Source organism: Danio rerio, chromosome 20 (genome assembly GCF_049306965.1).
Source record: "Danio rerio strain Tuebingen ecotype United States chromosome 20, GRCz12tu, whole genome shotgun sequence".
Classification (NCBI taxonomy): Eukaryota; Metazoa; Chordata; class Actinopteri; order Cypriniformes; family Danionidae; genus Danio; species Danio rerio.
In genome coordinates, this window is record NC_133195.1 from 6,261,528 (window position 1) to 6,287,500 (window position 25,973).

The 25,973-nt window shown below is 37.4% G+C and overlaps 1 protein-coding gene across 7 annotated transcripts in view; it reads right to left on the reverse strand.

Annotated features, from left to right (window-relative positions):
* Positions 1 to 25,973, reverse strand: part of pum2 (pumilio RNA-binding family member 2) — a 50,912-nt gene that overhangs the window by 16,545 nt on the left and 8,394 nt on the right. For 3 of the 7 annotated variants that reach the window (XR_012395642.1, XM_073932970.1, XM_073932968.1), the window contains exons 5-18: positions 24,534 to 24,721; positions 23,778 to 23,950; positions 19,929 to 20,223; positions 18,502 to 18,595; positions 16,623 to 16,727; positions 12,559 to 12,695; positions 10,428 to 10,545; positions 6,581 to 6,721; positions 6,115 to 6,420; positions 5,719 to 5,949; positions 3,785 to 4,052; positions 3,574 to 3,703; positions 2,168 to 2,296; positions 1,465 to 1,602 (exon numbers count right to left, since the gene is read on the reverse strand). Coding sequence is in view for 5 of the 7 variants with exons in the window: in XM_073932970.1 (XP_073789071.1) it covers positions 1,465 to 1,602; positions 2,168 to 2,296; positions 3,574 to 3,703; positions 3,785 to 4,052; positions 5,719 to 5,949; positions 6,115 to 6,420; positions 6,581 to 6,721; positions 10,428 to 10,545; positions 12,559 to 12,695; positions 16,623 to 16,727; positions 18,502 to 18,595; positions 19,929 to 20,223; positions 23,778 to 23,950; positions 24,534 to 24,721 (2,453 nt within the window). In the remaining 2 variants the exon portion in view is untranslated. 7 annotated transcript variants of the gene reach the window in all.

The following is a 25,973-nucleotide window of genomic DNA, read 5'->3' on the forward strand; positions in this document are numbered from 1 at the left end:
GAAATATTATGCCAATATTAAGTCAATTTTTCCTTAAAACAAGCAAAATAATCTGCCAATGGGGTAGGCAAAATAATCTTACGTCAAAAGAAAAAACAAGATTAATTTGCTTACCCCATTGGCAGATTATTTTGCTTGTTTTAAGGAAAAACTGACTTAATATTGGCATATCATTTCTCAAAACAAGGCAATATGTTTTGCTTGTCTAAAAAATGCTTCTTGATATAAGAAATTTTTAGATATTTAGACTAGAAACAAGACAAAAAATCTAAGCAAGAAAAGCATTTTTTGCAGTGTACAATTTAATTAAAATCTATGCTATGGATAAATAGCCCCACTGTCTTGTGATAAGTCTGTTAAGACATAGTTAAGGTTGAATGACACTATTTTTGTTAGAATGTTATTAATCATAGAATAGAAAATGCTTCACATGATAGTTTCGTCAGCTTTGTAATTGTTATATTGGCTGTTGACAGTCTGACAAAGACACTATTTGTACCTGTTGTGTAGACTATATTAAAATGGTTTACATCATTCAATTCACAAGAATCTCAGTGTTCCACAGATGTGGCATGTATGCAATGCACTGCAGGCAGCACACTGTAACAATAAGAAGTTCAATTTGGAAGCACCAAGCATTTTTCCCAGTAACCATAATTTCTTTACAACTGACAAAAGTCGAAAATTAACATCTTGGTGACAAGAAGAGGCAAAGTACATTTTAGAATTTTAGAAACACAGAATGAGGGTGCTATCAAACCTGTAAATCGATTCAGTTCTTATGAAAGAGGGATTAAGATTGTTACATTGTTGCTCTTTGTTCTTGGTGCGGTTCGCTTTCACACCGCAAAATTTCTAAACCGAAAGTCATGTGTGAGTAAGCTCTCCTCACGTTGGTCAGTTTCACTGATTATTTTGCAGAGTCCCGCTCAGCATCAGAGGGGGTTGGTGGTTTGGTGGTATTTGACAAGGTGCATGCAACGTGTTTGAAGAGTGAGGAGAGATGCGGTACGGAGGGGTGAGAAGGGTATATTTGAGGACTGGGAGGGAGATGCGCGATTTCCGGGAGATTATCACTCGTTTGCGGCATCCGGGAGTCTCTAGTGAATTTGCGGGAGACTCCTGAACTTTCCGGGAGACTTGGAATGTCTGGAATGACCTCCCGCCCTACTCATAATTCTCTCTTCATGTAGTTGTACGCCAATTACATATCCATAAAACACTGTGATATAGCCGGGCTAGGATCGTATAGCTTTCTCACTACAATCGATCCTTTCCAGAGTTCTCTTTAATCGAGCCGAGACCATCTCATTCAAGCGATCTCAGGGATTGTTTTGGCGTGGATCCTAGCATGATTGGTGGATTCACATATGTCAAACGAACCGCGCTAACTAGGCAAACGAGACCGGTTCGGAAACAAACGTCTAGGTGTGAAAGCACCCTGAGTGTTTTTGGAATTAATACCTGGCCCTGAAAGGCATCAATGATGAACTGAAGAGCCTGGGGCTGGACACACTCAATACATTTCTGCACCACGTGATTTCCATTCTGATCCTTCACACACTTCAGAACATGGCCATCCAACTCTCGGACAATGTCACTCTGCAACAAGAGTAAGGAAAAAAAAAAAGTAGAACATCTACCATTCATTTACTGTAACCAACACTGAATCATTCTGAAACCAACACTGAAAGATTTGGGCCAAATTAAGTGTCAATAAAAAAAAAAACGCATTATTGTTTTGAAAAAAAAAAATGAAATACACAGGGATTTGTTTAAAATTGTACTTTTAAATTTGCAAAAACTTCAAAAAATCTTTTTTTCACATTGTCATTATGAGGTATTGTGTGTGGAATTTTGGAGAAAATAAATTCATTTAATCCATTTTGGAATAAGGCTGAAACACTTAAAAATGCAGAAAACCTGAAGTGCTATGAATACTTTCCGGATGCACTGTAAATGCCTGCATTTATATGATCTTTTTTATTCTCAAGAAGCTGCAAAAGACACAAGTGCAATAGTTGAAAACATTCATTTAATAGGTGCTTTTTCTGAACAAAACTTAGGGATATAGAATAGTAGAATGGAAACATTATTACAGAAGCTTAATACATTTAACAATTCCTAACAATATGTAAAGAAAGCAAAAAAGGCAACTTACAATTACCTGCTGGTCAGAGGAGATGGACTCCAGAGCTTTCTGGATCACACGACAACCATACATCTGCAGAGCAAGTGGCAGCACATGGCCACGGATACGAGTCGCCAGAGCTAGTTTCTGATCTGCACTGCCAAACTACAGAAGAAAAAGAAAGCAGTTACTCTCTAGTTACTTTCAGTGAGCATGATTATAGTCTCTCTCTCGCACACGTGCACACACACACACACACACACACACTTATACATACTTATACATTATATCTTATAAAAATAAATAATACATTAAAATCTAATGTTCTATCTGATGCCAAAATTATACAAAAATTAATAAATGAATGATTTCCCAGTACTGAGGGTTGTATTCAACAAAAACTGTAAGTTCATTCAGCTGTGGCAACCCCTGGTAAAACATGGAATAAATGAACGAATAAATAATTGAATTTTGGAATGAATATACAAAGGATTTTTGAAATAAAGAAATGAATGAAGGGCGATGCAGTGGCGCAGTAGGTAGTGCTGTCGCCCCACAGCAAGAAGGTCGCTGGTTCAGGCCTTGGCTGGGTCAGTTGGCATTTCTGTGTGGAGTTTGCATGTTCTCCCAGCATACGCGTGGGTTTCCTCTGGGTACTCCAGTTTCCCCCACAGTCCAAAGACATGCGGTACAGGTGAATTGGGTAAGCTAAAATTGTCCGTAGTGTGTGAGTGTGAATGAGTGTCTGTGGATGTTTCCCAGAGATGGGTTGCAGCTGTAAAGGTATCTGCTGCATAAAAACTTGCTGGATAAGTTGGCGGTTCATTCCATTGTGGCATCCCCTCATTAATAAAGGGACTAAGCCGAAAAGAAAATGAATGAATGATGACTGAAGGTGAATTTTGGGATATATTTAGAAATGAATGAGTTTTGGAATTAATACATGTAATATTTACTAAACATTTACTAAACTACCTATATCTACTACACTAAAAATAACAAAATTTTTTTTACAAATGAAGCATGTGCACACATTGCTTTGCACCTCATAAACACAACCAAGCCTTAAAAATACACTGAACCACCCCTTTAAAAAGTAGATAAGAACACCATCAAAACATGGATGGATAAAAGTAGCAATGCTATTAAATCCTTAATGCTGATGAATTAACCATCTAACCAATCATCCTGGAATTCTAGAAAGAACACCATTTTTCAAGCATCTATAAAACTGCATTTTTCCACTTTAACATTTTTGGAAAACTAGAAAAAATATGCTATCAATGCCTAATGGATAAAGGCTCTATCATGCTGTTATTGCAGCTAGCAAACGAATTAAACAGAAAAGCAAAAATTTAACATTCAAATCCCAGTAAAACACAGTAAAAATGCAGTAAAACCTGTAGTGATTAGGCAGTTTCTAGACAAAACATTTGAATTACCTCAAAGAACTTCTGTATGACATAGTTGCCAAAAACATCAGTCATGAGTTGGTAAGCAGCTTGTAGAATTTCCCCAAACACCATCTGTCTCTCTGCAGATGTTGCACGTTCCAACTTTTGCTGGATAAACCTGGAAAAAGGCCTTATATTAAGCACTGAAGACATATGATAAGAAAAGGTGTTTCTGGGAATGTAGAAAAAGGGTTTAAACCTGGACCCATGCTGATCTTGAGAGAACTCCACCATGTGTCCAGGCAAGTCTCGTAGTTGCAGGTTAGGAAAACGGTTATTTCGGAAATCCTCTAGTAAGCGGCTGCGACCTGAAGGCATGACATCCGATCGGCTGTATCGAGCTCGTGGAGGGGGGAAAAGTTGACTGCTAGAGCTAAAAAGACTGGAGGTACTGCCCGAGCTTCTGTATTTGGCTTCTGCTCCTGGAGCAGCAGAAATATATCGGCCACTGCCATTGGGCAAACCACCTATGAGGGAAAACAGGATTGAAAATTAAGAAATATTTATTTACTTCTGTAATAAATGTTATTCTGTGTAGAGCTGTAATCGGGCCATAAAAAATTAGGCCCGATGGGGCCCGAGCCCGACAGAATTCGGCCCGAGCCCGACAGGTACATTTTTGACAGCTTTATAAAGCCTGAACCCATTTACAGTCCGACATTATTCAAATGTGCACAGGCACACAGCTATTTTTCCTTTTTTTCCAAGAACGAGTCATTTATATGTTTTAACATAATTTATTCGAAACAAACGTAGGCTATAGGCCACTCGGAAGTTGGAACAAAGAAATAAAATAAGTCCTCTGTAACATCGTAACATCTCAGCACTCTAAATAGGCCTTATAGGAACATACACTTAGGCTTTAAATTGGCCAACATACCAATGAAAAGAAGTCTTTCCTTAAAAATTAAATTAAAATAAATTCACGACGGGTATATGGCTATAATGAAATTAAGATAAAGGATCTGCGGGATTTGTTTCGTCACTTCTCTTCACAATTTGGCCTTAAGGCGACGGTGAAGCTGAATATTAAAAGAATAATGCCAAAATTAGCCTGTATACTCCGTCTACATTATGATTTTATGGTTTAATTAATATTTATTTATGATTTAAAAACCTTTCACTCTCCAAGATTAGGCTACGTGTTTTTGTGGAGAAACATTATTGTATCCACTGGCGTTAGTGCAGTCCTGCGCTCAGGATGGTGTGTCCAGCAGCACAGAACACCCTTTCACTGCTGCTGCTACAGGCCGAGATGCATAGTTCTGATCAGGCTAATTTGCAATTTTTGGGTACGATTGTTTGTTCATCTTCTACCAGCCATAAATATCCATTGAATTTTCCCTGACAGCAGTTTCAATGTAGCACATGACGTTTTCTTTTAACCTGTCAGCTTGCTCGTAATACGCAGTGTATGAGCGACCGCCGAAATACCTTAGCGGCTAGAATGACCGTTCCTTCTGAACAGCACACTGGCTGGACCGCAACCAAAATTCGCTCCTTTTAACTTTTCCGTCATCATTTGTTTCACCTTTGCATGGATGGATTTTAATGTTGTAACAAACGATTTGATTACTTTCTCGCACTAATCGAAATGCATCACATGACTGTTCATCAAAGATCTTCAGCTCTAATTCTGTAATCATTGAAAACCCAAATAACAACAATTCACAGGCTAAACTCTCAGAAGTGATTTCAAATTATACACATGTACAGCTTGAAAAAAATTGCACATTCTTTTCCAGAAGGTGGTGCTTATAAAATTGGAGAAAAAACTGAATTTAATTGGTTAGTGCTTTGAACAAAGTAGCTGCATTGGTATATTTAATGTAATATAGCAAAATAAATTACTATTTAAGGATTTTTGAAGTAGCATTCATTAATAACTTTTATAAAATGCCCACAATATGTAGAATTATTTTTTTATTTTACAATTTGACCTTTACTTTTTTGGCACAGGGTGAAGGGTATATCTGCATCTTAGGGACCTCTAAACAGTAACGGGAACACCTAATGAGATGGGTGGTCTAAATAGGACCTACAGTGTAGTGCCTCTACTATCCATATTAGTCCTACTTGAAATGAATTCTGATTTCAGTCAGTCAGTTTGTTAGTTAAACCAAGGATTCATACCTAGGTGGATACTGGATGAGGATCCATGCGAGGAGGGTAAAGAGGGTGGAGGTGTCAGAGGTGAGTGACCAGGTGTCAGTCCAATGGGGCTGGGAGAGGAGGAGTATCCAAGACTGTTGTAAAAAGACTGGCCGATGGGAGTCAAGCTGCCACCGCCACCCCGCTTATACAGCTCTGAACTGGCCAAAAGTGAGTCCCGACGAACTGCGCTGCTGTTAGTGGAACTGGACACTGCAAATGTAAAAGAATAAGAAGAACAGTGAACAGAAGTACAAAATGAGAACAAAATGATTTAGAAAAATCAAAACAAGACTAAGGCTCTCTATCAAAACCATTTTCGTAGACTAAAATGTGATCGGCACATCATAAGTTGACTTTGCAAATAGCGGAACTGACCTGAGGAGCCAAATGCACCAAGAGCAGAGCCTAATCCAACACCTAAAGATCCACTAGTGCTGCTGAAACCAAGAGAGGTGCTAGGTGGAGGAGCTGCACTGGTATGGGAGAAAAGTGAGCTGCTCTGGGAACTGGGTGCTACAGAACCAGAGCCATAGAAGGAGTTTGAAGGCAGACCGCTGGAAGGTGGAGGAAGCTGCTGCTGAGGTTGAGGCTGCTGGGGTTGTTGGCATGCCATGGACCGGTATAGACCATTAGCAGGACCAGACATACTATTACCAGAGCCTGATACAGATGCAGCTGCAGCTAGACGAGAAGTAAATGTTGAATAACATTAAAAGCAATACAAGTAATACACGTATAAAGAAGTCACATTTTGATTTAATGAGTTAGGCCAGACTAAACAAACAAAAAAAAATCCTAAAATATTTTCCATTTAAAAAAACAAAACAATTGGCATACTCACCAGCTTGTGCGGCTGCTGGGTTGATGAGGAGAGGGGTTTGGACCAGTCGAACAGGTCCACCCAGGCCAGTGCGAGTTCCAGGACCCATGACCAATGCACCAGTCTGATCATAATAAGCAGCCGGCGCTAGGACCTGGTAGCCTAATTTAAACACAGACACATCGTTTATCTTTATGCAACCTTATGTAAACATTTAGCATTTCTTTAATTTTTTGTTCATGTTCTGAACATATTTTTTAAATAATATATACATAACAATTAGTGCGTTAACGCATGCGGTTAATTTGAAATATTTAACGCGTAAAAAAATAATTACACAATTAACGCAGTTGGAGTTTTTTTTTCCCGTTATGGTCGACAGTGGTGGAAAGAGTATTGAAAAATCATACTCAAGTAAAAGTACCATTACTTGCCTAAAAATGTAGTGTAAGTAGAAGTATCAGTTGTAAATATTACTCAAAGTATGAGTAAAAAGTAGCCCTTTCTAAAGTACTTAAGAGTAGTGAGTATTACGCCGTGAAAAGCTAATGCATTTACACGTAATTTGTGGATGTTTGTACACGTAACATTCTGTAGTGCATTTAGTTATTGCCCAGCAGGTACACAATGTCATAAGATGTTATTATTAGGTTAGATTTAGGTTGTGATGTCAAGTGACCAAAATCCGTTGAGCCAACATCTTAAATATTGATCATATTGATGTTAAATACTGACATTTATTCGTCAGGTATGGCAAACAAAAATCTGAAATGTGATAGACATTGTGGTAACTTCAACACAACGTCAAGCTGTGACATCATTAGACGTTGATATGTGGTTGGTTTTAGGTTGGACATTGGCCTGACGTTAAGTTCTGACGTCAACATGATTTTCATATTCAAACAAAATGCAATGTCCCCATGACGTTAGGGTACAACGTCAATTTGACGTCATGTTGACGTCTTGTGTTTGCTGGCTGTCATCACACAGTAAACATCTGTCATCTTCTCATCAGTGACATGCATCTAAACAGTCTCTAGGTCAATGCGTTTAAAGATTTTGGACATCTTCTTGGACACTTTTAGTGCTTTCAAACAGTTTGCTGCATTTATAAAGCGCCCATGTCTTGAGGTAGTTCATTATGATGCGATTTACATATGTGCGATCTGACCGGACAGGAATCACAGGACTGAACTTTCTAATCCCCTTAGACAAGAAAACTTAATTACAGTACTTTAAGTATTTGTAATTAGTTACTTTACACCACTGGTGGTCGACATGTGTTTCACATGCAACGAAATATAGATAAGACCAAGGAAGCACTTTTAAAAGGAAAGTTTCAGTATAAAACAATGTTGCATTAGCAGGCTATCCAGCGTTTCCTCCAGAGTTTCATCTAATTTCGTATGTTTCCTTTTTAATCTTTCGACTTTTGTTTTAATGGAATTCGATACCACATGACGAACGGAAAGACTCGGTGGTCCATTATGGTAATCAAAAATTGCTGTTTACATGGTAGACTCCTAATAAGTGTATTATCCTAATCATATTAAATTCAGAGTATTGGTATCCATGTAAATGTATCAGTAAAAGTGCCAGATGATGTTGCGAGCTGTTAAAGACAGCCCCTTCATTTGCCTTTCAGCATGCGCCCTCAAATGTTTCATTAAGTTTGACGTGTTTCCACCTTAAACGCAACTTTTGTAAAGCGTCCGCTTTACATTGCTGAGTCAGAATCCTTGTGAAATACAGCCATACTTAGTTTAAGCAAATTTGATAAACGAGATCATGCGTGTTGAATCTGAAGAGAGTCACTCGGGCTGCGGTGTCCTGCACACGTTGTGTGTGTGTGTATAATAATTTAATAATAGGACACTGATACAATTCTAACATTTTTGGCTCAATTCCTCAACGCAATGGATTTGAAATTAAACGAACAAGATGTGCTATAACTGCAGACTGTCTGCTTTAAAAATCAGGTACATACAAATCAGGCCAACGGTGTAGGAATTACAACAGTTTGCATATGTGCCTCCCACTTGTTAAGGGTTCAAACCTAATTGAACAATTGGCTTCGAAGCTGTTCCATGGCCAAGTGTGTATTATTTCCGCATTACCCCAATTACAATGAGCAGATTAAAGGTCCAGAGTTTATTTCAAGTGTGCTATTTGCATTTGGAATCTGTTACTGTCAACTCTCAAGATGAGATCCAAAGAGATCAGTCAAGCAAGCCATCCTTATGCTGCGTTCACACCGGACGCGGCACGAGCGTCAAGCGCGAGTGATTTACATGTTAAGTCAATGCAAACGCGCGAATAGACGTCCTGCGGCGCGAATGACGCAAATTTCGCGAATGGTGCGGGGCGAACTGAGCGTTTTCCACGTCTGAAGTGCTTAACGAGCGTTTCGCGCGAATCTCTCGATTTCGAAAATCTGAACTTCAGCGTAAATTCGCGCCGCGTTAACCAATCAGAAGCTTGCTCTTGTGGGGGCGTGATTGTGACGTAGAACCTGTTGTCGGTGTTCCGAGGGAAATCCTCCAGCCTTCACCGACAACAGTTTATCAAACTCGGCTTGGCGCAGTCAGAAGCACCGCAGAAAGCCTCCGTCATCCAGGTTAAATTTCTGGAGGAGTTTATGAGCTCACAGAGCTGGATGCACCTCTGAAAGAATGTAGTGGACTCAGACACGACCCTAAACGTATCGACGCTGTTTTTCAGTCTTCATAAAGCACATAAACACATTATTTTCTTCATAAAATCCATGTTAGCCATTTAGCTATGAAGCTAGAGTCTTCGGTCAGACAGAAGCCCTGCCCATCTCGCGAATCCGCGTCTGTTCTGAAGTGAATTTGACACGCAAATTAAGCGAGTAAACTCAAATGTTCACGCGGCTATTTACGCGCGAATAGCGCGATTTATCCGCACGTTCCGGGTCTGGTGTGAACACAGCATTAGGCTGAAAAAATAAAACCCATCGGAGAGATAGCAAAAACATTAGGTGTGGCCAAAACAACTGTTTGGAACATTTTTAAAAAGAAAAGTTTCACTGGTGAAGAAAACATCCTTCACAACAGTTGGCCAGATCAAGAACACTCTCCAGGAGGAATATGTGTATTCAATGGGACTATGCATTACTTTATGTAGTTTAACTAACCTACTAACTACATTCTGCCTTAAGAACTTGTGGTGTAACCAACGTAAGAAAAAAATGTTATAAACTTGCAAGCAGTTAATCAGCATCTAGTGTGGATTTTATGTTCCAGTTTAAGCAAGAACTCATGAACAGCTGGTGCAACCATATCCTGCTGAATATAACCAGGGGTCACCAAACTTGTTCCTGGAGGGCCAGTGTCCTGTAGAGTTCAGCTCCAACCCTATTCAAACACAACTGAAGACTCCATTGGAGCTCTTGTTGAGGCAATTTGGAGCTAAAATCTGCAGGAACACTTAGTGATTTGGTGATGCAAAAGCAACTAGAATATTAAAAACCTAACATCAGATTGATTCTCCAAAAAATTCACTTGTATTAAAAGAATTACATCTATATCTCACCAACATTGTCTTTTCACCCCTTGATATTTTTTTCTGAAACCTAAAACGGTATCAGATAATTGACTTATATTTTAATTTATTTTAATTATGCAGGGCACAGACTTATTGGTATTAATGACCATTTACATATTAACTACTGCAAAACAACATTTGATGACTAGAGAAGGACAATGGCATGTTAGTTCTTTAGCCTTGAAAAAAGCTCAAAACAAAGTCTATTTCTACTAGTTATATGTATATGACACATAAGTTATGATACATATACAAGAGAACAAGTTTAAACTAAGAGAAAAATCATCAAATCATGACTAACCTGACATGCCTGGAAAGGCCAGTGTTGGGTTTGTGGCAGCTGCAGCAAGCGACTCCTGCTGACTCTGTTGGCTCTGTCCTGGAGTTAAAGGTCGTTGATTGGACCCTGCTCGAATCACCTAAATGGGAGAGGAAAGTGTTATTTAAAACAGCCTTAAAGTAATTCAGTAGCTTCTTAAGCAAACAAACTTAATTGTTTTATAATCATTTTTAGTAATATCAGTTTCAATTGAAATGCATTGTGCTCTGCAGGGCATATATAGAGAATGAGACTTTTTGGTAAAAACCCCAAACAAAATAGACCAAAATCCTCAAATATATTTAATGAATATATTCAAACCAATGATTGACACATTACTGAGCACAAGGAGTTTTTATCACTGCAGACATAACAAAAGTACTGTCGCTATTGATTTAGTGAGCAATGCATTAAACAAAAAGATGCCATTAAAGCGAGAAACTGGATTATTTAAGAACAATGCTAAGCTCACTGCATTCAACACAATAATAAGATATATTGAATAACAATGTGATATGTTGAATAATAATGTGATATGTTGAATAATAATGTGATATATTGAATAATAATGTGATAATTGAATAATATTGTGATATGTTGAATAATAATGTGATATATTAAATAATAATATTTTATGTTGAATAATAATGTGGTATGTTGAATAATAATGTGATATGTTGAATAATAATGTGATATGTTGACTAATAATGTGATATGTTGACTAATAATGTGATATGTTGAATAATAATGTGATATGTTGAATAATAATGTGATATATTAAATAATAATGTGATATGTTGAATAATAATGTGATATGTTGAATAATAATGTTTTATGTTGAATAATAATGTTTTATGTTGAATAATAATGTGATATGTTGAATAATAATGTGATATGTTGAATAATAATGTGATATGTTGATTAATAATGTGATATGTTGAATAATAATGTGATGTGTTGATTAATAATGTGATATGTTGAATAATAATGTGATATATTAAATAATAATGTTTTATGTTGAATAATAATGTGATATGTTGAATAATAATGTGATATGTTGAATAATAATGTGATATGTTGATTAATAATGTGATATGTTGAATAATAATGTGATATGTTGAATAATAATGGGATATGTTGATTAATAATGTGATATATTAAATAATAATGTGATAATTGAATAATATTGTGATATGTTGAATAATAATGTGATATGTTGAATAATAATGTGATATATTAAATAATAATGTTTTATGTTGAATAATAATGTGATATGTTGAATAATAATGTGATATGTTGATTTATAATGTGATATGTTGAATAATAATGTGATATGTTGAATAATAATGTGGTATATTGAATAATAATGTGATATGTTGGATAATAATGTGATATGTTGAATAATAATGTGATATATTGAACAATAATGTGATATATTGAATAATAATGTGATATGTTGGATAATATTGTGATATATTGAATAATAATGTGATATGTTGAATAATAATGTGATATGTTGAATAATAATGTGGTATATTGAATAATAATGTGATATATTGAATAATAATGTGATATGTTGGATAATAATGTGATATGTTGGATAATAATGTGATATGTTGGATAATAATGTGATATATTGAATAATAATGTGATATATTGAATAATAATGTGATATGTTGAATAATAATGTGATATGTTGAATAATAATGTGATTTATTAAATAATATGATAAAAATATTTATAATTTTGTTTAATTATTATATGTATATGTCTTTTTTTTACTACTACTACTACTATTTACTAGGGCTGTGCAATTAATCGAAAATCCGATTTCGATTTTGGCTTCTAACGATTACGAAAAACCATTAATCGAGATAAACGATTATTCCATTATTTACCGCCCCCTTTCCAGTTGTCCTAACTTGTTGCTCTTAAAAGCGCGAAGTGCGAAATGCGGTCAGCACTTGGTCTCATTCGCACATTGCGACAAGCAGAGAGCACACACAGAGAGCACACAGAGAGAGAGAGAAAAAGAATGGAACTCGTTTTTATGTAAAGTGGAGGGAAATGTATCAACAGTTCTAATATATGTAGAAATAAATATGCCATTCACCTGTTGCCCTGGACCCTGACTGGATGCCTGCTGGTTAGCAGAATGACTGGCAGCAGCTGTAGCTTGTTGTTGGAAGAGATTGGCTGGATACACACCCCAAGGGACCCCATAGTACTGGGGCGGAACTACAGCTGGACCTATAGGATATATCATAAAAATCAGGTCGAAGAAAAACCATATTTGAGATGCCAAGACCAGTGGTTTCCAACCTGAGAGGTCACTAAAGACATATCACCAAGCTCACTCTAGTTTGAGGATTAACAGTAAGAATAAAATAGATACCAATTTGATGATGAAATTCCAGACAATAATTAGTATTGTACCATTTGATATTGTAATTATGATTTAAAACACAATATTACCTTAATTGCTGCACTGTTAACATAAAATAGACAGAAGGCAGCTCATATAATCTATCCCATAAAGAAATATCCGTTTTAAAAATACATTTTGTAAGAATATAAGAGAGCACAGAAGATGTACAGAATTTAGCAAGCAACATAGCACCTGTAGATAACGTCACCCCACACTTCTTTGATAAAGCCAGAGAGCAGAAATTGTAATAATTTGCACTAACTAGGAGCAAGACAAAAGAAAGGCAATACACTGTGTGGAACTAATGGCCCGTTTCCACTGAGTGGTACGATACAGTTCAGTTTGGTACGCTTTTGCCTCGTTTCCACTGACTGGTACAGTACGGTAGGGTTCGGGTCGGTATGGGTCACCTTTATCAGGCTTGCGTTTCCACCACAAAGGGTATCCTTTTCCTGGGCGTGGTGTATGACAAAGTTTAAGTCGATGTCATGCTCGCTTGAATAAATGTCTACAGTAAAGCTGTAAGGGTCGTTCACATATCATAATGAGCAGCACTTCTCACAAAACAGATGCTTTATACACAAAAAATACTTGTTTATTAAGGGTGTCACGATCCTCCAAATCCTCGATTCGATTACATTTTCTATTCTAAAGGCACGATTCGATTCGATTTTCGATTATGAATAATTAATTAATGACCAATTAATTATTTGTAGCCTACCGTTTAAACTACCTGACCTGCATGGTCTTTGTTTTACCCATAAACAAATCATACAGTAAATGAATAAAGGCAAGTTACACCAATAATTACCACCTGTCAATCACTTTTTCTGCGGGACTAGTGAATAGGCAGTGATCTGTGTCGTTATAATGGCGTCGGTAAAAAAGACGCACAACCAACAGGAACCAGCCAACAGTATCTGAGGTGTTCGCTAAAATGACCAAGTACAAGTGAGTGAAAGATTAAAGCAGTCCTCTGACTGCCTGGACCTGCTGTCTCGAGCGCATGGCTGTGTGTGCGTCTGTGTCTGTGTGGTCACGTGATGTGCATTTTCAGAGGTAGAGAGGAAGGAGGGCTGCTCAGAAATGCTACATGCCACTGTGGATGTCAAATCATTGTCGTTCTAAAATGCCATTTAAAAACAAAGACAGTGTAAACAGGGCCTGAGTGTGTACTTTTCGCGAGCGGATTTGCAACGGGGGCGGGCGGAGGATTGCGATGCTGGTGTTGTCTATCGGACGAACCGTACGTAATACGTACAAAGCAGAGCTTGCAAAACTGTGTTTTTTTTTGTCGACAACACGAACGTTGTCAACATAACTCACTGGAAATCCAAAATGCTTACACACCGGCCACTTCATTGAAAGAGGAGAGGGTTTAAGTTCTGTCGACGGGTCTCCTGCTTCTGCAGTTTAACAAGCACTTCAACAAGCCTGTTTTTTCCCGCTTGGCAAGCCAAGCTGACGTGACATGGGGGCGTGGAAGCATCGACGATTCTATTTTTTGATTCGATAATCGAAATTGAGCATAAATTTCGATCGATTTAGATTAAAAATCTAAATCTTGACACCCCTATTGTTTATAAATGTTTATTACTAACTTTTCTATGAACATTAGTTGATTATAACTGCAGTTCAATGATGAAACAGGCTACTGTAACGTCTGTAATTATATAAAATAAATACATAAATGCAGCATATATGAACACATACCACCCCTTACAGTCTTCTATATATTATTAATTACAGAAAGCATACACACAGCAAACATTTAGTTCTTATTTGAGTTCAAAAACACACGCAATATATCCCACAGTCAGCGCAAACCTCTCATCTGTGTCTGTAATCTTCACCAGCACATGTAAGCTCTGTTAGAGAGTCATTCTGTCATTCCCAGTTCATAATAATCCAAAAGATGAAGATAAACATGGCAGTTTGTTCATGATTCAGGTTGCTAAAACAATTTTGCTCCTGTGTTTTGACGGCTTCTCTTTTTTTTCGTGCTTCACTCTCCCTTCACCTGTGCTTGTCCTTTTTTTCTGAATGGATCAGATGACGGAGACACCTCAATAATCACACACACGTTATTATCATCAGCTCAAGAAGTTCATTATATCAAATATTGAAGCGACCGCAAGCTCCCGGAAGAAAGCGAATACCGCTCGCACTTTTAGACGGGCTCATGAAACAACAACAGGACACGGCAGATTTTTCTTCTTGGCTTTGTGTCTGTTCATCGAGACGATGACAAGGTTTGTTTGAGCCCGGGTCATCCCATTATTATATGCATATAGTATTTTCAAGTAATGTCTCAGGTTTGTATTTTAAAAAAAAACATGGCGGTTCCTTTGTTTACGTTTTGTCTAGCTCCACGAGCTCGTGACGTATCTCTGTAACCGATCAGCGTTCAGCTGCAAGTGTAGCTCTACCTTTTGGTACCCTTTTTCCTGTTTGGTACCCTTTCGAAAGAGTGCCGAAAAAGTGGTACGGTACGGTTTGGTTCGGTACGCTTTTTGACAGTGGAAACGGCCATAAAAGTGTACCAAACCAAACCGTACCACTCAGTGAAAACGGTCCATTTTATGGCCGTTTTCATTGTCAAAAAGCATACTGAACCGAACCGTACCACTTTTTTGGCACCCTTTCGAAAGGGTAACAAACACAGCATTGTACAGCGTAAATATATATACATATAATAACGAGCCATGGTTGACCCGGGCTTAAACAAACCTTGTCATCGTATTGATGAACAGCCACAAAGCCAAAAAGAAAAGTAGATTTACCCTGTGCCCCTTAGTTTTTTACAAGCCGGTCTGAAGCTTTCTTGCTTGCGCTCACCGCGTGTCTATATCTGAAATGACAAACTTCTTGAGCTGATGATAATAAGGTGCGCTTGATTATTGATGTTCTTTTGAAACCCGATGCTGTCCGACACTGACAAACGTGAAAGTAAAGCGCAAAAAAAACAAAGAAAAACCCGGAAAAAAAAGCACATTATTTTTTCAGCAAACATGAACAAACTGCCCTGTTTAACTATTATCATCACCTTCTGAACTATTATGAACTCAGAAGGACTCTCTAACAGAGGTTACATGTGCTGCTGAAGATAACAGACACAGATGAGAGGTTTGCTCTGACTGTAGGCTATATTTCGTGTTGTTTTTGAACCTAAATAAGACCTAAATGTCTGCTGTGTGGAGTTCTCCTGTAGTTGGTAAAATATCAGAGACTGTAAGGGGCGGAATGTGTTCATAAATGTTGCACTTACTTATTTAATATAATTATAGACCTTAAATTATTCTATTTCACACTGTCATTGATCTGCAGTTATAATCCACTCATGTTCATAGAAAAGTTAGTAATAAACATTTATACAGAAGTATTTATGTGTATAAAGCGTCTGTTTTGTGAGAAGTGCTTCTCATATGATGTGTGAACGTCCTGTACGTCTTTACTGTAGATGTACTGATTGTACTTTCTAGTTTTTAATGCTTAGCAATGTTTTTTCGCGCACATATTTGCGCAAATGCATTTGCTATTTAAACAGCGTGGTGCAAAACGTCAAAACGACTCAGAGCTTGCGCAGAGCTGAAACTAACAAACAACAATTGTGTCGCACCTTGCGCCGGGTGTATGATCGGGCCCTGAATGTTTAACAAATGATATATTAACTATTTGCTAATGCTTAACAAATGGTTCATAGTGTGCAGTTATTATAAAGTGTTACCAAGGTGGGTACATGCACATACCTGCAAGTGTTGCAGCTGCTGCTAATCCTGCAGCAGTGTAGGGGTCTGCTCCAGGAGGGGCAGCATTGATGATGTAAGGGTTTGGCACAAATGCAGGTGCAAGGCCTATAAGAGCAAATAAAAAATATATACAGAGTATAAGAGACAAAACAACACTGGTAAAATTTGTTTAAAAGTGCATGTTTTGGTCATTGTTTGGGTAGCACAGGCAATAAAATTAAGCCACTGAAAAGTGGTTTACAATGGCAAGGCAAGTTTATTTATATAGCACAGGGGTCATCAACCCTGTTCCTAGAGAGCTACCTTCCAGCTTATTTCAGTTGCAACCCTGACCAAACACACCTGTTTGTAATTATCAAGTGCTGCTTTAGGTACTATTAATTGGTTCAGGTTTGTTTGATTAGGGTTGGGACTGAATTCTGCAGGAAGGTAGCTCTCCAGGAACAGGGTTGGTGACCCCTGATATAGCACATTTTATACACAATGGTAATCCAAAGTGCTTTAAATAAACAAGAATAAAAGAGACACTTCTAAGAAAATAAAAACAAAGAATAAAATGATTACAAACACATTAAACAGATTAAAATATTTTAAATAGGTTTTTAAAAAATGAAAAGAAAAAAAAAAGACAATAGTAGGGCAGCTCGATTATGGGGAAAATCATAATCAAGATTATTTTGGTGATAAATGTATTCACAATTATTCAAAACAATTTTGATTTGATGTCAAAATTATTATTATTTCCCAAATGAGTTTTACAGTAAGTTTGATAATATTTTTTCTTCTGGAGAAAGTCTTATTTGTTTTATTTAGGCTAGAATAAAAGCAGCTTTTAATTGTCTAGACAACATTTTAAGTTTTTTTTTCCCGATAGTCTACAGAACAAACCATCGTTATACAATAACTTGCCTAATTACCTAAACCTGCCAAGTTAACCCAATTAACTTAGTTAAGCCTTTAAATGTCACTTTAAGCTGTATAGAAGTGTCTTGAAAAAAATCTAGTAAAACATTATTTACTGTCATCACGGCAAAGATAAGTAAAATCGTTTTTTAGAAATTAGTTATTAAAACTATTATGGTTAGAAATGGGTTGAAAAATCTCTCCGTTAAACAGAAACTCGGGAAAAAAGTGGGCTAATACAGGGGGGCTAATAATTCTGACTTCAACTGTATACATATATATATATAGTTCTCATTCCCACAGTATGCTATATTCTGCATGCCACAGAAAAAACAACCCATGTCCACCCTTTGCAGATTCCCTAGCAGGAAGAATGTAAAGCAGTCAAAATTTGTTTTCAAAAGACCTGTCAATCACTGAAACAAAATTCCTGGAGTTTTAAATCTGAAATGGTGTGTGCAGCATTTGTAAATGTGTTAACATTTTAATGTTTAAATTATTGAAATATATAAGATACACTTGCTTGTTACAATATTGCTTTGAAGTAAGAAAAAAAATATAAGATTTGAAAGTTCACTCAATTGTAACTAAGTTGGTTTGAAAAGCATTTCATATAAACGGTTAACTTGCACAATGCTTAAACATATATGGAAAACACACACAACATATATCCTTTGAACAAAAAAGGATCTTTGTGCATTGCTGCTGTATGCACATTCATTAATAGGTCTTAATAGATGCATCTATTACTTGTTCTGCTCAGGTTAAAAAGGTTTATTTATTTAATGTATATGTTTTTTCATTATTATTATTATTATTTATAGATTCATTTATTAATTTATGCTTTTACTTATATGATTTGCACCACCTGGTGGTGGTTTCACAAACGGCTGGTACATGAAACTCTTGTTAAGTTAATTTCTTTGCCATGTGGCAGCAGTACACACAGATGTACTGTACAAGATGTAAAGTTTACCAAGGTGTTGCTGTTGGGCTGCAGCAAGGGCGTACTGTTGTTGCTGTGCTGCATTCAGCTGCTGAACTGTGAGATGACTGGATCTCTGGAACAACTAAAGAAGAAACAAAATGTAAAACAAATGTAAGTTATTTTGGAAGATTGTGCCACTTAAGTAATTCATCAAGAATGTATGAATTCATAAGAAGTGACAGCAAACGCATGTTTAATGCTACTAATCATATAAGTTTTAACAGATTTCATCATCTTTCTAAAACTTCCATCATAGTTGCTCTTTTGCATTTAAAGAATATTTACAATAACATCTTTAAAGTGTCACGAAACACCAAAACACATTTTTTGAGCTGTTGACAGTCGTATAAGTGTACCACACTGCTAAAAACACTATTAGGACACCTATATTTCACTAAAAAGTGTAAATTGGTTGTTTTTGCATTATTTCAAGCAAATTCGTATTTCCGGTTTGAAACTAATTTTTTTGAAGCTGCGTCACGGTCATGATACGTCTGTACCAGAGTGTGCCTTATTATGTCTCAGAGTGTGCTGCATTAACGCACGAGTAAGGCTTGGTTCAAACCAATCAGCCTGCTCTATTGTGCAACTTCATTAATATTCATTACTGTCAGTGTTTAGACGACAGAGAAACCACGTTGTGTTGGCAAAACAAGCGTGAAGTGTTGCTTTTATAGTTTGCTGCAGTTAAGTTTTGTTTTTATTTTCCCTCTGTGAGAGCGCAGCTGGAGTCACGCGTGGATTAACAGTGTACGCGACGCTCGACAACAATAACTTAACTTACGTGTCTAAAGAGGAACTCTTACTTGAGAGCTGTTCTCATCTGCAAACGTTGAGATCCGGATTCGCTTGTAGTCTCCTCTAAATAAAGACGCGGCTCTAGTTGCTGGTGATTGTCCTGTCTCTACAGATTTGGTAAGTGAGCGACAAGTGCTCTTTGTTTATTCAGTTTGTTTGTATCGAACTAACTATTGCACCAAGAATAAACATGTTAGCACCACAACCAAACTTTAACCTCGTGTAGGATTTTCACCGCACTTTGTGACCAGAATAACACACGCGGCTTTCTGACACTACCTGCCGTGTGCCCTTTAAGTTTCTGGAAAATGCTGAGGGTTTTTTTCTCTCATTCGCCATGCAGTATCAAACATTGCATGAAAAATACACGCTTAGAGCAGTTCCTCGAATCAAATATTTCATTTGTCGTGAGGGGCATGAAAGAATTCCCTGAATGAAAGAGCCAAACTGCAGTTAAAGTCTACCATTTAATAATTTGGCAAATAATTCAACTACAGATGTCCATGTAAACACAGTCCCTTTCTTCTATATTTATTAAGAATATATTTAAAAATATATATTTAAACTACTTGAAAACTGCAAAGTTTAATTAAATATTTTGTTATTTAATAATGTACCTGCTGTTGAGAGTCGTAGTTAAATAGGCCGACTGCAGCACCTGATGAGTCCAACTGGATCTGATTTCCACCATAGTCAAACTGAAGAGCCTCCAGCCCCGCCTGCTGCTCCATGCCACCCATGTTCTGGGCTTCCTGACTCTGGAAGTCTTCAGGAGGAGGTTTGTTTGTAACAGGGTTGGGTGCCTGCAGAGTATGCTGGTGGTGTTGCACCATTATTTCCAGCCCAGCCTGACTGGGTCCCAGTCGTTCTACTGCTTCTGTGGGGGATGCCTGGCGACTACCTGGAGTGGGGCTAAACAAAATAAACTTTAAATTCAAAGAGTGCAAACTGCTTCCATCGTTGAAAGTTCACAACCATTTCACAAATAATCTGTCAACAGTACATACAGAGACTCGGTATGGTACCAAGCAATGCTGGCTCAAAGCTACAACCTCAAATCATAAATAGTTAAGATAATATGAAAACGCTAATAACAAAGTAGTAATTTCCAAATTCACTTTGACTTGTATTTCATTGCAGACAATATGAACAAAAAATGTTCATGTTTTATTAGAAACTTAATTTAATATGTAAATATACATCATTTCCTTTCAATCAAACTTGCAACCCATTCCAAAAAAAAAGTTGGGACTAGGGTTGCACAGATAGACGATGACATGGTCCATCACCGAAGGCCGACAAACTTTACGATGCTGAGCCAGCATCGCGATCCATCGCCCCGCCCCACATTTATATAGATATATAACTTATCATTTGCATGTCATGTTAATAGCAATAACGGTCTTATGAGCTGTGTTAAATGTTACATATAGCTGCCGCTTGCAGGCTGACAGCATTGTGAGATTAAATGAAGGATTATACAGCACCTCTTACGCTTAAAATGTGTAGATTCAGTGGTAAACACTGTTACCTGCAAACAACGTCCCAAAGACTTTACAGTGAATGACTTTAGTTATTTTCATAGTAGACTTGAAACACTGGAAGTCTTTTATCCACTCTTGGAAAAGTGTAAATGGTGGATTAACATTCAGCACATGATCACTTATAAGATGTGCCATTATTAGTAACTGTGGGTAAATCTGTCAGTGTTATTTTCATTCTCTCTTCTTCAGCGCTTCACATTTTTACGATTGTAGCTCCTGTCAGTGATTGACAGCTGATATCAACCAATCATTCGTGTTCAGTTAGAGCAGTGGGCCAATAAGAAGAGCACAAAGGCAGGGCAAGCATTGCAGGCTTTTTACTTCAGCAAGTTCACATGACAACTGTTTATCTGTTCCTGAGTGCTGCGTTTTTAGGTGCAAAGATGCATAAATGTCTCCTAAATCCGCACACGAGGTGAGGACTTTGCAGTGAAAACAATGAAAATGTTTGCACTACAGTGAACCAACCGAACTCTCGTCTCCTCCACCAGCTGTGGTAAAAGCCACTATACCGACACAGATTACTCTGCCTATTCATGCCAGAGTCCCGTGGAAAAAAAAAATTACTGACAGGTGGTCATTTGTTTGTAATTTTATTTATTTATGGTTTGGTTATGGGTAAAGCAAAGACCATGTGGGTCAGGTAGCGAAAACGGTAGGCTACAATTAATTCATTTGTTATGAATTAATTGATATTTAACAACCACCCCCACCCACAACGACGATGACATCGTCCATCACGATGATTTACATTAGACATCATACGATGCCAAATTGGTCAACATCGCTTAACCCTAGTTGGGACAGGAGCAATTTAGAGCTAGTAATCAGGTAAAATGGTTACATGATTATGTGATTTGAAACAGGTGATTGTAATTATGATTTGGTACAAAAGCAGCTAGGGCTGTGTAATTAATCGTAAATTCGGTTTCAACTTCGGCTTCTAAAGATCATGAAAAGTCATTGAGCATCGAGATTAAACGATTATTGCATCATATTATTGCATCCAGTTGTATACAGTTGTTGCTCTGCAAAGTTGTTTCACGTGAAAATGACTAAAAGCATGTACGGCATGTAACTGTTGCAGCACGGCAGAGTACACACATCTAAAGTAATCTTAATGTGAGCGCTTCAATGGTCAAATACATGCAAATTTGCTTTAGATCCAAAAATATGAGGTCTATGAGCGCCTTCAAGTCCAAAACTTGGACACAAGTGGGGTTTGGTATTAAATTTTCTCAGGTCTTAGGTAATTTAAAATAAATGTGCTTTTCCCAAATCTCTTTTATATCTATTTACAATGAACCGCCCACCTTGTTAGAAGAGAATGTAATGACGTTTAAGTGATCATCACTTTGTTATTGAAGAAATTCACCATATACTTGTGCACTGGTGTTAGGTGCATTTTAAGAAAGACCACACACATTTGGGATGCAGCAGGAAATCTACTTGCATCATTATGATGGGCATTCATGCAGGAAAGGGGTTTCTATTTCGCATGCAGAATCTCTTCACCAGATATCAACAAAACAAAATAGTAAACATTAGTAAATATTTAATCCATAATCCTAATTTGAAATTTGAATAATTTATTTTCAAGTCTACAGGTCACAAATGAAAAACCAGACTCAAAAATAACTTGGATCCAACAGGCAGGCTTTTAGGACCCAAAAAGACCCCTGCTGTAGACTTATGTAGAGTTAGACTAAGTGAATGCAGCTGACAAGTTTCAAAGAGAGAGAGAATAGCGTGCACCAAATAAGTCAAAATCTGAAAAAAACGCAAACACCAAAACATAATAAAAGACCAAGACTAAAAGTCAAATCGATGGAGCGATGGAAATTAGAGATGATGGGCACAGCATGATTACTACAATTTAGTTTCTTATATTTCATTGGATTAAATTCTTTATAATGTCTAAAATACAGTTGAAGTCAGAATTATTAGCCCTCCTTTGAGTTTTTATTTTTATTTTTAATATTTTTCAAAATATGTTTAACAGAGCCAGGAAATTTTCACAGCATGTCTGATAATATTTTTTCTTCTAGAGAAAGTCTTATTTGTTTTATTTCGACAATAATAAAAGCAGTTATTAATTTTTTAATCACCATTATAAGGACAAAATTATTAGCCCCTTTAAGCTATATATTCTTTTAATATTGTCTACAGAAAAAAACATTGTTATACAATAACCTGCCTAATTACCCTAACCTGCCCAGTTAACCTAGTTAAGCCTTTAAATTTCACTTTAAGCTGTATAGAAGTGTCTTGAAAAATATCTAGTAAAATATTATTTACTATAATCATGGCAAAAATAAAATAAATCAGTTATTAGAGAATATTTATGAAAATGTGTAGAAATCTGTTAAAAAAATCTTCTCTCCCTTAAACTGAAATTGGGAAAAAAAATAAAGAGTGGGCTAATAATTATGACTTCAACTGTACATAGAAATACAATTTAAAACATTTCAACCTTGAAATGTTTGAAAACCACTGTCAAATAAATGAGGAAAACATTTGATTTTGATTGCTTAATGCTGTCTGTAGTCAATAACTGACCTTACAAAAACACATTATGGTTGTTCTAAACTAGGCAGTGTAACTGCTTTATTTAATAATAATAATAATAATAATAATAATAATAATAATAATAATAATAACTGTAAAATGTGCTTTATTTATTGAAATCTAAAATAACTGCTTACATTCCACAACAATTTAATATGACTAAGACAGCCTACCTAAAGTGACAATGTGATACTGATTTCAAGTGAACTTTAACACTTCTGCGAGTTGATGGGGGTTAAGAGAAAAAATGTAAATAAAAACCCTCACTTGTTTTTAGATAATGCATGATAAAAGGTTTTGTGAATATGAGCCCATGTTGCTAATTAAACTCTGCTTGGAAAAGAACATTCATACTTGAAGTCTTTGCAATCTCGGTCCATTCCATTGAGTAATCCCCTGGCATTTGCTTTTGAGGTATCCCCTTCATCTCCAACTTTCATCTCAGGACTTTTGTTTTCTTCGAAAGGTGAAGACTTCTCTTTTGATTCTCCCTTTTCTCTTCCATCTGGATCTGCATCTGCTTCACCCTGGAATTATCATCAACAAAGTTAAATGTACGTGATTCTTTAGCTGCTTTAAAATGATGACAAGAAAAATTGACTCTATATCTAATCTATATGCAGCAATACTATATGCCTCGGCTGGGTCAATTGGCGTTTCTGTGTGGAGTTTGCATGTTCTCCCTGCGTTTGCGTGGGTTTCCTCCGGGGGCTCCGGTTTCCCCCACAGTCCAGAGACATGCAATACAGGTGAATTGGGTAGGCTAAATTGTCCGTAGTGTAAGAGTGTGAATGTGTGTGTGGATGTTTCCCAGAGATGGGTTGCAGCTGGAAGGGCATTCACTGCGTAAAACATATGCTGGATAATTTGGCGGTTCATTCCGCTGTGGTGACCCCAGATTAATAAAGGGTCTAAGCCGAAAAGAAAATGAATGAATAACGTACAAAGATATATGTGAAAAATTATCTGAGCAGTTGGATTAGCTGAAATTAGTTCATATTTTACTTTTATTTTACTTACTTATATATTTTAAAATAACCTAAAAATAGGTTTAAGAGAGTATTAATGTATTAATGTTCAATAACAGTGATAAGAAAATCACAAACTCACATAGCCTCCATTCCTGTAGCGACCATCCATCTTGTCTCCAGGGGAGGAGCTGAGGACATACTCCACCATACTCACACCAAGACCACCCCCCTCTGAGCGTGGGGACAGCACTGAGCTCGTCTCTCCAGTCCCATTGTAGCCTTGGCCTGGTCGCTTCTGCACCATAATGGGTTGAGAGAGAGCATGATCTATACACAACAGAAAAAAAAGAATACCAATCGCATTATTATGACAGCAAGAGGACTAATACTTAAGCCTTATATATATATATATATATACAACAGTTCTGTCTGGTTCTCGAATCTGATTGGCTGATAGCCATGATATATTTAAGTAATATCAGCATCCGTAAAGCCTCATTACCCTTTTGTGTATCACTCCAACTTTGTGTATTAAGCAGGTCGCACACCAGAAGCGCTGAAGTAGACTGAAATGTTATTATTCGATTTCTGTGTTATTTTGCCATGACATAATGAGTTCAGCAGTAAACTATAGTTTCTGACATACATGATCCTGGTGGAACACTGTTTATTCGCTAAGTTCAGGGCTTTTTTCGGGCTTTATTAGTTTGCTGATACACGCCTAGCCACCCAGATAGCAAAACACAGTTCCGGCTAGATTCTCGCCTGCCGGAGACTTATCTCTTAGAGCTCAGACTGACTAATGTTACCTCTGCTGGACCTACTCCGGATGCCTGGACTCACTACCCAATTCCAGCCCGAGTCAATCGAGCCAGATGCGGCGGCCGAGCGAGCAGGCGCTGCCGCATGCGAGCCGGAATCAGCCCGCGACGCCGCGAGTAGGTTATGCGCTGCGGCCTGGAGCTGGCGCGATTGAATATATAAAACCCTCATATTTGTTAACGTTATTACATCCATTTGTGTTGATATGACAGCAAACGCATGCTGAGAAGTTCGGGGGGCGTAGTTGATTTTACATAAAGCGTTTGATTGGAAGCTCGACTCTGCTCATTTTCGCGGCTCCTCCTCTGGCTCCATCAGACAATCCTTCTGCGCATGTCTGGCTCCAATTTCAGCAGTCTTTTGCGACAGTTTGTGCCCGTCAAGCAGGCGTTTTGCCCTCAAGGCGTTCAATGGGAAAAAGGGCTGTCGCGTCGTCCATATTTTTTACAGTCATTGGGATACACACACCGGTGCCGCAAGTCGGCGGCCCCCGGCCAAGGCTTAGAGCGCAGTTCATTTTTCAGCCGCGTCACAGAGCGCCATCTGATTAGTTTCATGTTAAATATCATTCGAATGTGCCCGTCTTATGTGTGATACTTCAAACTGTCATGTGCGCGCCGTGTTGCGGCGCTTCTGGTGTGCGACCTGCTTTACTCATATTTTTGCCAGCAAAAAGCAGACACTACAGATCTAAAGTTTAAAAGATGCAAGCTCAACTGTTTAACTGTCAGCTTATGATTTGAATCCGGAAGAAAGT